This window comes from Stegostoma tigrinum, chromosome 1 (assembly GCF_030684315.1).
Source record: "Stegostoma tigrinum isolate sSteTig4 chromosome 1, sSteTig4.hap1, whole genome shotgun sequence".
Lineage (NCBI taxonomy): Eukaryota > Metazoa > Chordata > Chondrichthyes > Orectolobiformes > Stegostomatidae > Stegostoma > Stegostoma tigrinum.
In genome coordinates, this window is record NC_081354.1 from 146,588,595 (window position 1) to 146,601,561 (window position 12,967).

General features: G+C 41.8%; 1 protein-coding gene across 1 annotated transcript in view; it reads left to right on the forward strand.

Moving 5' to 3' along the window:
• dnai1.2 (dynein, axonemal, intermediate chain 1, paralog 2) overlaps window positions 1-12,967 on the forward strand; it is a 244,312-nt gene that overhangs the window by 120,689 nt on the left and 110,656 nt on the right. The window contains exon 13 of the mRNA XM_059651517.1: window positions 6,270-6,517. Coding sequence (XP_059507500.1) covers window positions 6,270-6,517 — 248 coding nt within the window. The remainder of the gene's footprint in view (window positions 1-6,269; window positions 6,518-12,967) is intronic.

Here is a 12,967-nt window from a genome sequence, read left to right on the forward strand (position 1 = left end):
AAATAACAAAGAAAATTACAGCACAGGAACAGGCCCTTTGTCCCTCCAAGCCTGCGCCGATCCAGATCCTCTATCTAAACCTGTTGCCTATTTTCCAAGGATCTGTATGCCTCTGCTCCCTGCCCATTCACGTATCTGTCTAGATACATCTTAAATGACGCTATCGTGCCTGCCTCTATCATCTCCGTGGCAACGTGTTCCAGGCACTCACCACCGTCTGCGTAAAGAACTTTCTATGCATATCTCCCTTAAACTTTTCCCCTCTCACCTTGAAATCGTGACCCCTAGTAAATAACAATATCTGATTTTCACAATCTATATTAAGTTAAAGTCATCCATGATTAATGTACTGTCTTTTTAATATGCCCTCTTTTATTTTCTGTCTGACAGTGTAGCTAATGTTAAGTAATCTATGGACTGTTCCCTACAGTGTCTTCTTCAGGTTCTCGAAAAGGTTTTTAGCTTGAGTTGTGGATGCTGTGGCTAGTCACTGGCTGAGCTGATTCATTAGTTTGCAGACATTTCATTACCTTATTGGGTACCTTCATCAGTGTAGCCTCCGATGAAGCATTATTGTGTTTTCTTGCTTGATATTTAAACTCTGGGGTCCATTGGAGTTGATTACCTCATTTCCGTTTTTTCTTTGTGGCAGTGTGTATATCGGGTCTAATTCTACATGTTTATTGATGGCCTTCTAGGTGGAGAACCCAGCCTCTAGAAATTCCCATGCTTGTCTCCGTTTGGATTGTCCTAGGATCCTGACATTGTCCCCTTGAACTGGAGGTTTACAGGGAAGTTGCGCACCAAAATCCCTATGCCTAGACACAACCAACCTATAGTGGACAACAGATGTAGAATGACCCATTAACATCAGTCAACAAAAAACCAAAACTAAGGAAAGACAAACCCTACAAGGAAAACTAGCCAAAACTACCAAAACAACAGCCCAAGATCAGACACTTCGATAAGTAACCTCACAGAAAACTAATAGGCACAGAGAAAGCTGTACTAATATAATTTTGTCAAACATTAAGATTGACAAGTCGCCAGGCCCGGATCAGATTTGTCCTCGGCTGCTTTGGGAAGCGAGAAATGCAATTGCTTCGCCACTTGCGAAGATCTTTGCATCCTCGCTCTCCACTGGAGTCGTACCTGAGGACTGGAGAGAGGCAAATGTAATTCCTCTCTTCAAGAAAGGAAATAGGGAAATCCCCGGCAATTATAGACCGGTAAGTCTCACGTCTGTCGTCTGCAAGGTGTTAGAAAGGATTCTGAGGGATAAGATTTATGACCATCTGGAAGAGCATGGCTTGATCAAATACAGTCAACACGGCTTTGTGAGGGGTAGGTCATGCCTTACAAACCTTATTGAGTTTTTTGAGGATGTGACTAGAAAAGTTGATGAGGGTCGAGCTGTGGATGTGGTGTATATGGACTTCAGTAAGGCATTTGATAAGGTTCCCCATGGTAGGCTCATTCAGAAGGTCAGGAGGAATGGGATACAGGGGAACTTAGCTGCTTGGATACAGAATTGGCTGGCCAACAGAAGACAGCGAGTGGTAGTAGAAGGAAAATATTCTGCCTGGAAGTCAGTGGTGAGTGGAGTTCCACAGGGCTCTGTCCTTGGGCCTCTACTGTTTGTAATTTTTATTAATGACTTGGACGAGGGGATTGAAGGATGGGTCAGCAAGTTTGCAGATGACACAAAGGTCGGAGGTGTCGTTGACAGTGTAGAGGGCTGTTGTAGGCTGCAGCGGGACATTGACAGGATCCAGAGATGGGCTGAGAGGTGGCAGATGGAGTTCAACCTGGATAAATGCGAGGTGATGCATTTTGGAAGGTCGAATTTGAAAGCTGAGTACAGGATTAAGGATAGGATTCTTGGCAGCGTGGAGGAACAGAGGGATCTTGGTGTGCGGATACGTAGATCCCTTAAAATGGCCACCCAAGTGGACAGGGTTGTTAAGAAAGCATATGGTGTTTTGGCTTTCATTAACAGGGGGATTGAGTTTAAGAGTCGTGAGATCTTGTTGCAGCTCTATAAAACTTTGGTTAGACCGCACTTGGAATACTGCGTCCAGTTCTGGTCGCCCTATTATAGGAAAGATGTGGATGCTTTGGAGAGGGTTCAGAGGAGGTTTACCAGGATGCTGCCTGGACTGGAGGGCTTATCTTATGAAGAGAGGTTGACTGAGCTCGATCTCTTTTCATTGGAGAAAAGGAGGAGGAGAGGGGACCTAATTGAGGTATACAAGATAATGAGAGGCATAGATAGAGTTGATAGCCAGAGACTATTTCCCAGGGCAGAAATGGCTAGCACGAGGGGTCATAGTTTTAAGCTGGTTGGTGGAAAGTATAGAGGGGATGTCAGAGGCAGATTCTTTACGCAGAGAGTTGTGAGAGCATGGAATGCGTTGCCAGCAGCAGTTGTGGAAGCAAGGTCATTGGGGTCATTTAAGAGACTGCTGGACATGTATATGGTCACAGAAATTTGAGGGTGCATACATGAGGATCAATGGTCGGCACAACATTGTGGGCTGAAGGGCCTGTTCTGTGCTGTACTGTTCTATGTTCTAATACGTGGACTCAATTACAACCACAGAGATGCTAACAAGTCAGAATTCCTAGTCACACTGGGATCCACACTGAAGACCAATGGCATTAATGAGGAAACACAACAGGCCATAAGACAGACAGTGGTCCCGACTCGGACCTGAAGGAACAAACTTAACACTCTCAACACATCAGAAAGTAAGGCCCTAGAAGAACTGAGAGAAGACAAAAATATCATAATCCTACTCGCAGACAAAGGGCGCATGACAGTATTAACTGAACAAACAGAACTACTTCACTAAAGCACAGACATTACTAGTGGACACAAACACATAACAATAAGTGAAAACAGACCTGACCCACAACTGGGAAATAAAATCGCCTACACACTAAACAAACTCAAACAGACTAGACAAATCAACAAAGCAGACTACCTAAAAATGAAACCTGAAGGGACAAACATCCCCCAATTCTATGACCTCCCAAAGGAACCCATCATCTTTTACAGGCACATCAGGCACACTGGTTAGCCAAGAGTTAGCCTCATCAAAAACTCAACCCACTCAATCCGCCCTGCCCAGGAGTTCTTCAAAATCCTCAAAGAAGTAAGAATAGACGAGGACAAGACCATGGTGTCCTTTGATGGGATAGCCCTATTCATATCAATCAACATACCACTAGCAAGAGAAACACTACTGAAGGAACCAGACCAGAGTAACACCACCTCCATAGACAACATGCTGAAATTATTGGTCCTATGCCTCATGACCCACTTTACCTTTAATGGCCAGATCTACGAACAAATCAATGGGATACCAATGAGGTCACCTATATCAGGACTAATATCAGAAATAGTGATGCAGAAACTCGAAAGCATGGCCCTTCTACAATCAAACCAAAGCTATGCATCCGATATGTGGATGACACTTTCGTCATCATCAAATCATAAACTGGAAGAAACATACCAAGCTATGAACAACATTTTCACCGGCATCAGATTCACGAGAGAAGAAGAAGTGAACAAACAGCTCCCACTCCTGGATGTGATCATAGAACACAGGCCCAACGGGGAATTTCTGACCAAAGTACACACACTTATCAAGTCCTAAATTTCAACAGTAACCAACCCAACACCCACAAGTAGAGTTGTGTAAAAACACTGTTCAAATGGGCCACAACATACTGCAGCAACCTGGATTTATGCCAAAATGAATAAGAATACCTCTACCAAGTATTTAGAGACAACGGATACACGATCAGCTGGGTCCGAAGGTGCCTGTACACACAAATAATAACAGGAAGACACAGTACGCCCCAACACACTTGTCATGTTACTGTAAATCAAGAATATATCTGGACTGACCACAAGACTCCTATGGCCACTGGGCATTAGAGTAGCACACAAACCTACATCAATCCTACAACAACTGCTAACAAGAGCCAAAGACCCCTTAGCCACTATGGACAGAACCAATGTAATCTACAAGATTCCATGCAAGGACTGTGACAAACATTACATTGGACATACAGGAAGGAAACTGGTGACAAGAATACAGGAATGCCAACTCGCCACAAAAAGACACAACTAATACTCACTCGTCTCTATACACACAGACGAAGAGAACCAACAGTTTGATCGGGACAACGCCAGGATCCTAGGATAAACCAAACAGAGGCAAGCACAGGAATTTCTAGAGGCTTGGTTGTCCACCAAGAAAGCCATCAATAAACACGTAGAAATAGACCCTATGTACACAGAACTGCAAAGAAAAATTAGAAATGAGGTAATGAACTGCAACGGACCCCGGAGTTTAAATAACAAGCGGGAAAACAACAACGCTTCATCGCAGGCTGAACTGATGATGTTAACCAGCAGGGTAATCAAACATCTAAAAAACAAACGAACCAGCTTGGCAAGTGAACCAACCACAGTGTTTTCTTCCCCTTACTATTTCATGCCTCCACGGATATGGATTTTTTTTGTCTTCTGATCCAAAATCATTTTTTTCTGTTGCATTTTTATTATTATTCATCTGTGGAATGTGAGCATCACTGGATGATCACATATATTCCATCGCATACCAACAAAGGAACACCATCATAGTTTCCTTCCTTCCTGCTCTTTCAAGAAGTTACATACCTATGAATATTTAGTTACAAGCTTTGATTTCTTTAGAATTAGAAATAGAATCAGCTTTTTTGTCACATGAGTGCAGTGAAAAGTTTACAAGTCATCACTTACAGTGCAAGTGCAAAGCTATAGAATCTAATGTAGTGTGGAAACAGGCCATTCAGCCCAACAAGTGCACACCATCCCTCAGAGCATCCCACCCAGACCCAGCCTCCCATACCCCTAATCTACGCATCCCAGAACACTATGGGCAATTCAGCATGGACAATCTACCTAGCCTGCACATCTTTGGATAGGGAAGAAACCAGAACACCCAAAGGAAACCCACGCAGATGTAGGGAGAATGTCTATGTGGAGCTTGCACAGCCACCCAAAGTTGGGATCGAACCTGGGCCCCTGGCACTGTGAGGCAGCAGTGCTAACCACTGAGCCACCATGCTGCCCAGGTACCTGGGTGCAGATTCTCTGGTGCAAGTACTTAGGAAATAAAAATTGGAAAAATAAATAAATAGAAAGTCCAGCAATGCAGATTGTAGGAATAAATTAGAAAGTAGGAAAATAAGAGGTTCAGAACAATGGTCATTCCAACCCAGACCATACTGGCACCTAGCCTCCAATCCGCGCCAGGCTTCACTTTGAGGTTCTTGAGGCCAGGAGACTAAAGATTGGAAGCCCACGTTAAGACTACACTGGGCTGCTGAGATACAGCCATGCAAGGATGGGCGTTCACCATACCAGGCCAAGAGGATGCCACACTGGGATGATAGTCCACCCCTGAACTGAAAGACCACCATGTTGGGTTGAGAGACTAACACACTGGGTCTGCACTGAGTCCAAGGCCAGAAGTTCAAAGATCCAAGGCCGAGAGCTTGAGGCCAAAAGTCCAAGGCCTCACTGAGGCCCAGAGTCTAAGGCTAAGAAGAAAGAAGAAAGCAAAAAAGCACAAAAGTTAAAAAGAAAGTGAGAACAAAAATGAAGCAGTGGACGGAGTGGACGAACTCTGGTTGAAGCGTCCTACTCCGCCACCATCCTTGTGGCAATACCAGTGTAATGGCTTATAGATCATACATATTAACCTCTGCTTGTGTTGTTAATTCATTTATTTTGTTCTGGAGGTTAAGTTCATTTATGTAAAGATTAATTAATTTTGCCATTTTTTAACCAGTTTTCCCTATTGACCCTATTTGCTGCCTGGTTTAAAATGTTTGTGCACTCTGTCCCTTCCTGTCCCAAACTTGGATGTCATTACCTCATTAGTTGCCCTGCAATACTGCCATATTATTTTTCTTTGTAAGCCTTTGTGTACCCTCTCCAGAATCCTACTCCTCCCTATTTAGTTAAATCTTCCTCTGTTCTCCTAGTTACTTGATTTGCCAGCACATTCCTAGTGGCAATAGTGTGGCGATGTCCTACTTCACACCTAAACCTGCTTCCCTCCCACACTTGCTGGTCACCCATACCTAATCCAATCAAACTACCTCCACTGTTTTGGAGAAAAATCTCACCCTTAATATCTCTAAATAAGTTGGTTTATCTTTTACTTTGGTTAATGAAAGATTAATTACCTTTTCTCTCTAACTCTTAGATGATTTTATGAAACAGAACCGTGGCATGCTACTCGTTTACTCACTGAAAAATCCTACCTACCCTGAATACCAGTACAGTTCAGACAGCAGTATCTTGTGCCTGGACTTCCACCACATGTATCCGAATCTGATAGCTGTTGGCTTCTATGATGGTTGTGTTGCTGTCTATAACATCATGGAACATGTTGTCGGGCCAACTTACAAGAGTTCACCGAAATCTGGCAAGCACACTGATCCTGTTTGGCAGGTTAGTATTGTAATTGAGATCTTTCAAATACAATTTACAACTTTTAAAGAAATATTAATATTTATTATTGGTACGTTTCTATTTATTTATTGAAATGCTTCAAAATGCAAATATTTGTTTCTCTAGACAGCTTAACGGCTTTTTTTGGTATTTGTTGTAATGTCAGAGAACATCAGTTAACAATTACTGTTCAAGTGTTTATCCTGATAACTAGCTGGATCACTTAAAAGCACAAAAAAGTGGCCTACCCAAGAGAGAAGAATGGTGACAGAAGAGAAAGGAAATTGACATTTTGTAATACTTTGCTAGAGTGCTACTGTTCATTAAGTTATGATTCTGATCATTTGGTTGTCAGTGCTATTTGCAATCAATTTCTACGCTTTCCAAGAAACCTGAAATTACCAAGGACAATTAAGTCTCATTGAAATGACTCCACAGGAGTTGTCACCAAGTCACTCTTTATTTATATATGAACAGCCTTTGATTATAGTATTGCCTCATACAAAGTCAGACACCAGAATGGCAGTAATCCTGATTCTCAATCTTTTGTTTTAGCCAGGACTCCCTGACTGGATGAAATTCAAAGCCCCAATTAGGGAATTCATATTCCATGAGGACAGTTAGCTGACCACGTTACAATCACCATATCCTTCCTCCAGAGATAATAGGAACTGCAGATGCTGGAGAACCTGAGATAACAAGGTGTGGAGCTGGATGAACACAGCAGGCCAAGCAGCATCTTAGGAGCAGAAAAGCTGATGTTTCGGGTCCCCCACCCCAGCCCACAGATATAGGCCTTTCTCTTTGAAGGAGTCCTGGGGCATTTTAGAACTGGGTTGGGTTCCTCAGACTCGGCATCTGACATAGGCAGAATGTACGAATAGGAGCTTGCCTCTTGCACCTGGAGCACCTTGGTGTCTTCTTCCAGTGGCAAAGGCATCAAAGTAGCTACTTCCATCATGTCCACCACTGATTCAGAGGATTTGACAACATTTGACAGACAGGATGAATTCATGGAGTGCAGCAGGATTTCCGAAAATTCCAAGGGGCAGGGCACATTTTGCTCCTGCATCATTTGCAAATTCGTAGCTTTAGTATCATCCTGTGCTTATTCAGGATGGTTGAACCCACCCAAACTTTGTACGTCACTTGTCCTGACCTTGCATTGATCATGCCTCTTACCCATACAAGGCCATTGCCACAATTCTTACACCAAACATCATCTCCTGTATCAAATTCTCTGTCACTTGGTGGAGTCTTGGGTGTGGCATTGGAATTCCTGATGCTGTTTCGCCCTCCTTCCCAAATCCAGGAAAGTCTGATTTATATTAATGTGGAGTCTTACACCCGTTAGTGACTCTGCTAGTGCTATCCTTGTTTTTGCATGTCGCTGGGGAATTGTCGCAGTTTGGTATCTAGTGAGGCTGTAGGCTGTTTTGACTACTCGTTCTGCTAGGCCATTGAATGATGGGTGGCACAGAGCTGTCCTTATGTCAAATCCCACTTAACTTTAAGAAATGCCCAGAGTCTCAGCTGGTAAATGATGGCTCATTATCTGTAACCAAAACTTCCAGGATTCCATAAGTTGCAAAAGATGTGTGCAGTTTTTCTATAGCTGTCCAGTGTTTGATGAATGGACTCTATGCACCGCGAGTCTACAGTGACTAAGAATGTTGAGCCCATGAAAGGACCTGCACATTCAACATGCAACCGAGTTCACATTTTACTTAGTTATTCCTGCAGATGGTGCTGGTTGTAATTTCTCTCCTTGTTGACACTCTAGACACTGCCCCATCAATGTCTGCTTCCAGGCCTGGTCACCAGACATAACTTCTCATCAACATCTTCATTTTGGAGCCCCCCAGATGGCCCTAGTGAAAGTCAGCCATTATTTGGTGATGACCTTTGCTCAGGACAATTACTCTTGCTCCCCTTAACAATATACCATCTTCTACAATGAGTTGGTCTCTCTGAGTGCAAAAAGGTTTTAATGTTAGTTGTGATGGCTCTTTGGTTTCCCTCATGAATACCAATTGTTTTAGCTTGGAAGGGGCTGGATCCTTCTGTGTCAAAAGTAGATATTGGGAGGCAATGGCCTAGTGGTATGATTGCTGAACTGTTAATCTAGACACCCAGATAATGTTCTGGGGCCCTGGGTTTGAATCCTGCCCATGGCAGATGGTGGAATTTGAATTCAATAAATATCTGGAATTAAGAATCTAATGATGACCATGAATCCAGTGTCGATTGTCAGGAAAAACACATCTGGTTCACTAATGCCCTTTAGAGAAGGAAACTGCCATCCTTACCTGGTCTGGCTTCCATGTGACTCCAGATTCACAGCAATGTGGTTGACTCTCAACTGCCCTCTGGACAATTAGGGATGGGCAATAAATCCTGCCTAGTCAGCGATGCCCTCATCGCATGAACAAATAAAAGTTTGATATTCCTAGTTGTAACTGGGAACATGTGCAGAAAATTTAATGTCATTATATACTCTTCCATTGGGGGTACCATTGATGGTGTATCTGCCAATGGAAGGCAGCTCAATGCATCCACGTTCAAATATGTGTTCAAGGCCCCCTTGGACCACAGAATCAACAAGATTGGGTTGCATCCATTGGAAAATAAAGTCAATCAAAGGTAGTCTGGGGTCCCACATCTGTCCAAGAGCTTAGGTCATTTCTGGAGTGATTACAAATGATTACACAAAGTTCAAACATAACCTGGCACCTTTGCATCAACTCCTAAATAAGGGTCAGCCTTACAAATGGTTGCATAGTCAAGACGCAGCTTTCAGTAAAATAAAGAAGCAGCTGTCATCCCTCAGGGTGTTGTCTCACTATGGCCGCAAGAAGGATCTAGTATTAATGTGCGATGCCTCCTTGTATGACATCGGGGTGTGATTAGCTCATAGATGGCCCACTCAAGAGGAGCGCCCAATAAGTTAGACATCCAGGACTTTGGCTAATGCAGGGTGTATGTATGTCCAGATAGAAAAAGAAGGATTGGCGGTCATCTTGGAAGGTAGGGAGTTTGATGAATACCTTTTATAATGAAAATTTGGGGTTTTGCCATGGGGCAACCTATAGTCACTGTGGCGTGCCCTGATTCAGGCTACACAATTGCTTGCACTCAATTGGTGTTTTCCAACCTCAGTCAGACTGACAAGGGTGTCCACTTCCATCAAAGCACATTGCAACTGTTATGCTCCACTTGTCGCATTTTCCAATGATATAGTTAGTTGGAGCACCAGTTTGGAGCCCAGTTGAGCTTCAGCTAGCAGGCATTTGCATAGTTACATCATTAATAATGCGTACCAGACATTTTCTGAGCACCTCATTAATGTTTAAACCAAATTCACAAGGTTCTGCCAATCATCTTAACCAAGTCAAAAACACTGATGCAGATTCTCCTGGCTCTCAAATTGCCTAGTAAAAGTGATAGTGTCTCAGAATTAGAGGAGGCTTGTGGCCATAATATTCCTTAACTATGTCAATCAATTCTAGACAGGTTGTGGTATCTGGTATGTCGGAACAAGCTATGCTACCTATAACAGAAAAAGCTGCAATTCCACAGGCTATCAGGAGAATTAGTGATAATGGGAACTGCAGTTGCTGAAGAATCCAAGATAACAAAGTGTGGAGCTGGATGAACACAGCAGGCCAAGCAGCATCTCAGGAGCACAAAAGCTGATGTTTCGTCCTAGACTCTTCATCAGAGAGCTCTCTGATGAAGGGTCTAGGCCCGAAACGTCAGCTTTTGTGCTCCTGAGGTGCTGCTTGGTCTGCTATGTTCATCCAGCTCCACACTTTGTTATCAGGAGAATTACTCATTTTTTTGTCTGCCGCAATGTCATTTGCCCAGAAAAAAAACGCATTTTTTCCACATACTGGGCCCAGTCCACAATGGTGGGTTCAAATGAATCAAGCTTACCAACAAAAGCATGAAAGAAAATACTTAACCCAACTTAAAGTCAACTATTGCTCATGAGTTTCTTCAGGATCATATCCTACCTCATCGATATTGAAATAACTCTAACTCACCCTTTATCTACATATGAGCTCCGCCATTTACTGTATCATAGAATCATAGAATCCCTACAGTGTAGAAGCAGGCCATTCAGCCCCATGATCTTGACTGATCATTCAACTTTGTACTATGTTTCCACTTTCTCCCGATGCCCCTTGATTAAAAGCTTTCAAGAAGGAGGTACAGTTCTTAGAGCTGAAGGGATCAATGTTTGGCCACAAACTCTTTCTGTGGCAGAGAATTGCACAGATTCACCACTGTCTAGTGAAGAAATTTCTCCTCACGGAATGATGGTAGGTACTTGCAGTCAGATTGAAGACCAAGCTTGTGAGGAGTTAAAACATGGCCGAAATTTCACCAAGCTGAAGCCAACGAGAAAATCCACAGGAAAGCTTTTACTGCAGAAGAGAGCAACAAATTAGCAATAAAAGAAATTGAGAGGAAAAAAAAACTGCATGATAACTCTTGGGGGCTGTACAACACTTTGAATTGGTTCCCAGAGAGTGAATTTCTGCTTAAAAGACTGAGTAATGTAAACAAAGTTGGGCTTTGGTTATCAGTAAAAGTAGCAAGTGGTAAATTCTAATCATTGGTTTAAGTTATAAGTTGCCTCCAAAACTAAAATATTGTTTAATTTTGAGTGTTTATTCTCTAATCATTAATAAAGTAAAATTTAATTTCAAATGTTACATCCTGATGTATCATTCGTTTGGCTAATAACTTTGCATTAAACTGTTATGAGCCTCTACAGAGATTGGAAGAGCATCATTTATTTTGTCAGTGTTAATTAAATGCATTAATCATTTGTGGTCCTGTTTTCCTTGGTTGAGGGAACAATAATGATCCAGCAACAGAACCCCAACTACTTCTTCAAATCTTTTGAACTTCAATGATTTTACTTGTGGGAAAGGTGAAAACCTAGGATCCATAAGTATAAGATAGACATTAATATATTCAAAAGGAAATGCAAAACATGTTCACCTGGAAAATAATTGCCACAAAGACTGATTGAGGTAACTAGTGTGGGTACATTCACAGGAAACACCAATAAACTTCTAAGGGAGAAAGGAATCAAATTGTTGGGGTTAAATGAAGAGAGTGGAAGGAAACTGATGTGAAGGTTTAAAACTGCCGTAGACATGTGGACAGAATGAGTCAGTGTGTTTAATCTGCTCTGTACCCAATTCAAGGCCAATATATCTTTTCATTGTGATAGAAGTTCACAGATCTCAAATGTTTCTGCTCCATAGATTCTGCCAGACTTGCTGAATATTTTTTGCTTTCGGATAGTTGTCCAAAACTGAAAGCAATACTGTAGATGACTGTGTACAACTGAATCATCATGTCCTCACTTTTGAATATCGAAACATTTGAGATAAAGGCTTTTAGACTCTTTAATTAATATGTGTACCAACAGGGTAATCTTAGTGACCTGTGTACATAAACAACAAAATCTTTGTTCTTCTGTAGCACCTTGTCCTCATCATACACTAATACTTTGAATCATGTTCATCAAATTCAAAATGAATGACACCAATTTATAGTAAATTGAATTCCATTTGCCATATTTCTCTTACCGTTATCTCATGCAATCTATATAAATATTACTGATTCTAGTTTAGATGGCTGTCATTTTCTGTGACTATAGGTTGTTCAGTCACACGACGTACAAACAAAAGAACTATATTCTTTGCTACACTGCATAATAAGTATCATGATTGAAAAATATCAAAGAAGCAAAGCCTTGTATGAGATAATAAATGTTTTGCATAGATGTCTGTTTGCATTTTTAACTGCTATACACAACTAACACTTACAGTTGTGAAAATTTATTGTAATGCAAGGTGCCAGCACTCTGTGAACATTGTAATATTCAGGGATATAGATATTTTCTAAGGAGACCACGTTTAACTATTTGACTATAAAGTATTAGTTATTCATCTCTGCCTAGCAAAAGGCATACAGCCTGTTGGCATTGGTTCCAATAGGTGACTCAAGACAGTTTGGGAATCATTAAAGACCAGTTCAAATGCTCTCTTCCCTCTATTTTCACATGACAATCAGCATCAGCAATATTGATTGCAGCACAGATTTCAAGTTCTGGAAGTTGCTGCTGTGCATGAGTATCACAGACCAATACAACTGGAAGGAAAATTAGAAAGAAAAATGCCAGAAGGTGGCAGGGAGTGAGGCTAGTAAAAAGACTGTGCATGACAGAGAAACAAACTCCATGTTAGGCAGGACTGCTGTTAACAGTGTTGCTGATGACAACTGAATTGAATTGTTTCTGTGTAGTTGAGACTCAGTGAAGTGCTAAAGCAGTTCAATAGCTCTGGTGTCATGAGGTCTCAGAGAAGTCCTTGTAGTTGTAAAGTGCTCAAAAATGGTTGGTATACAATTAGTAATTCAATACAACAG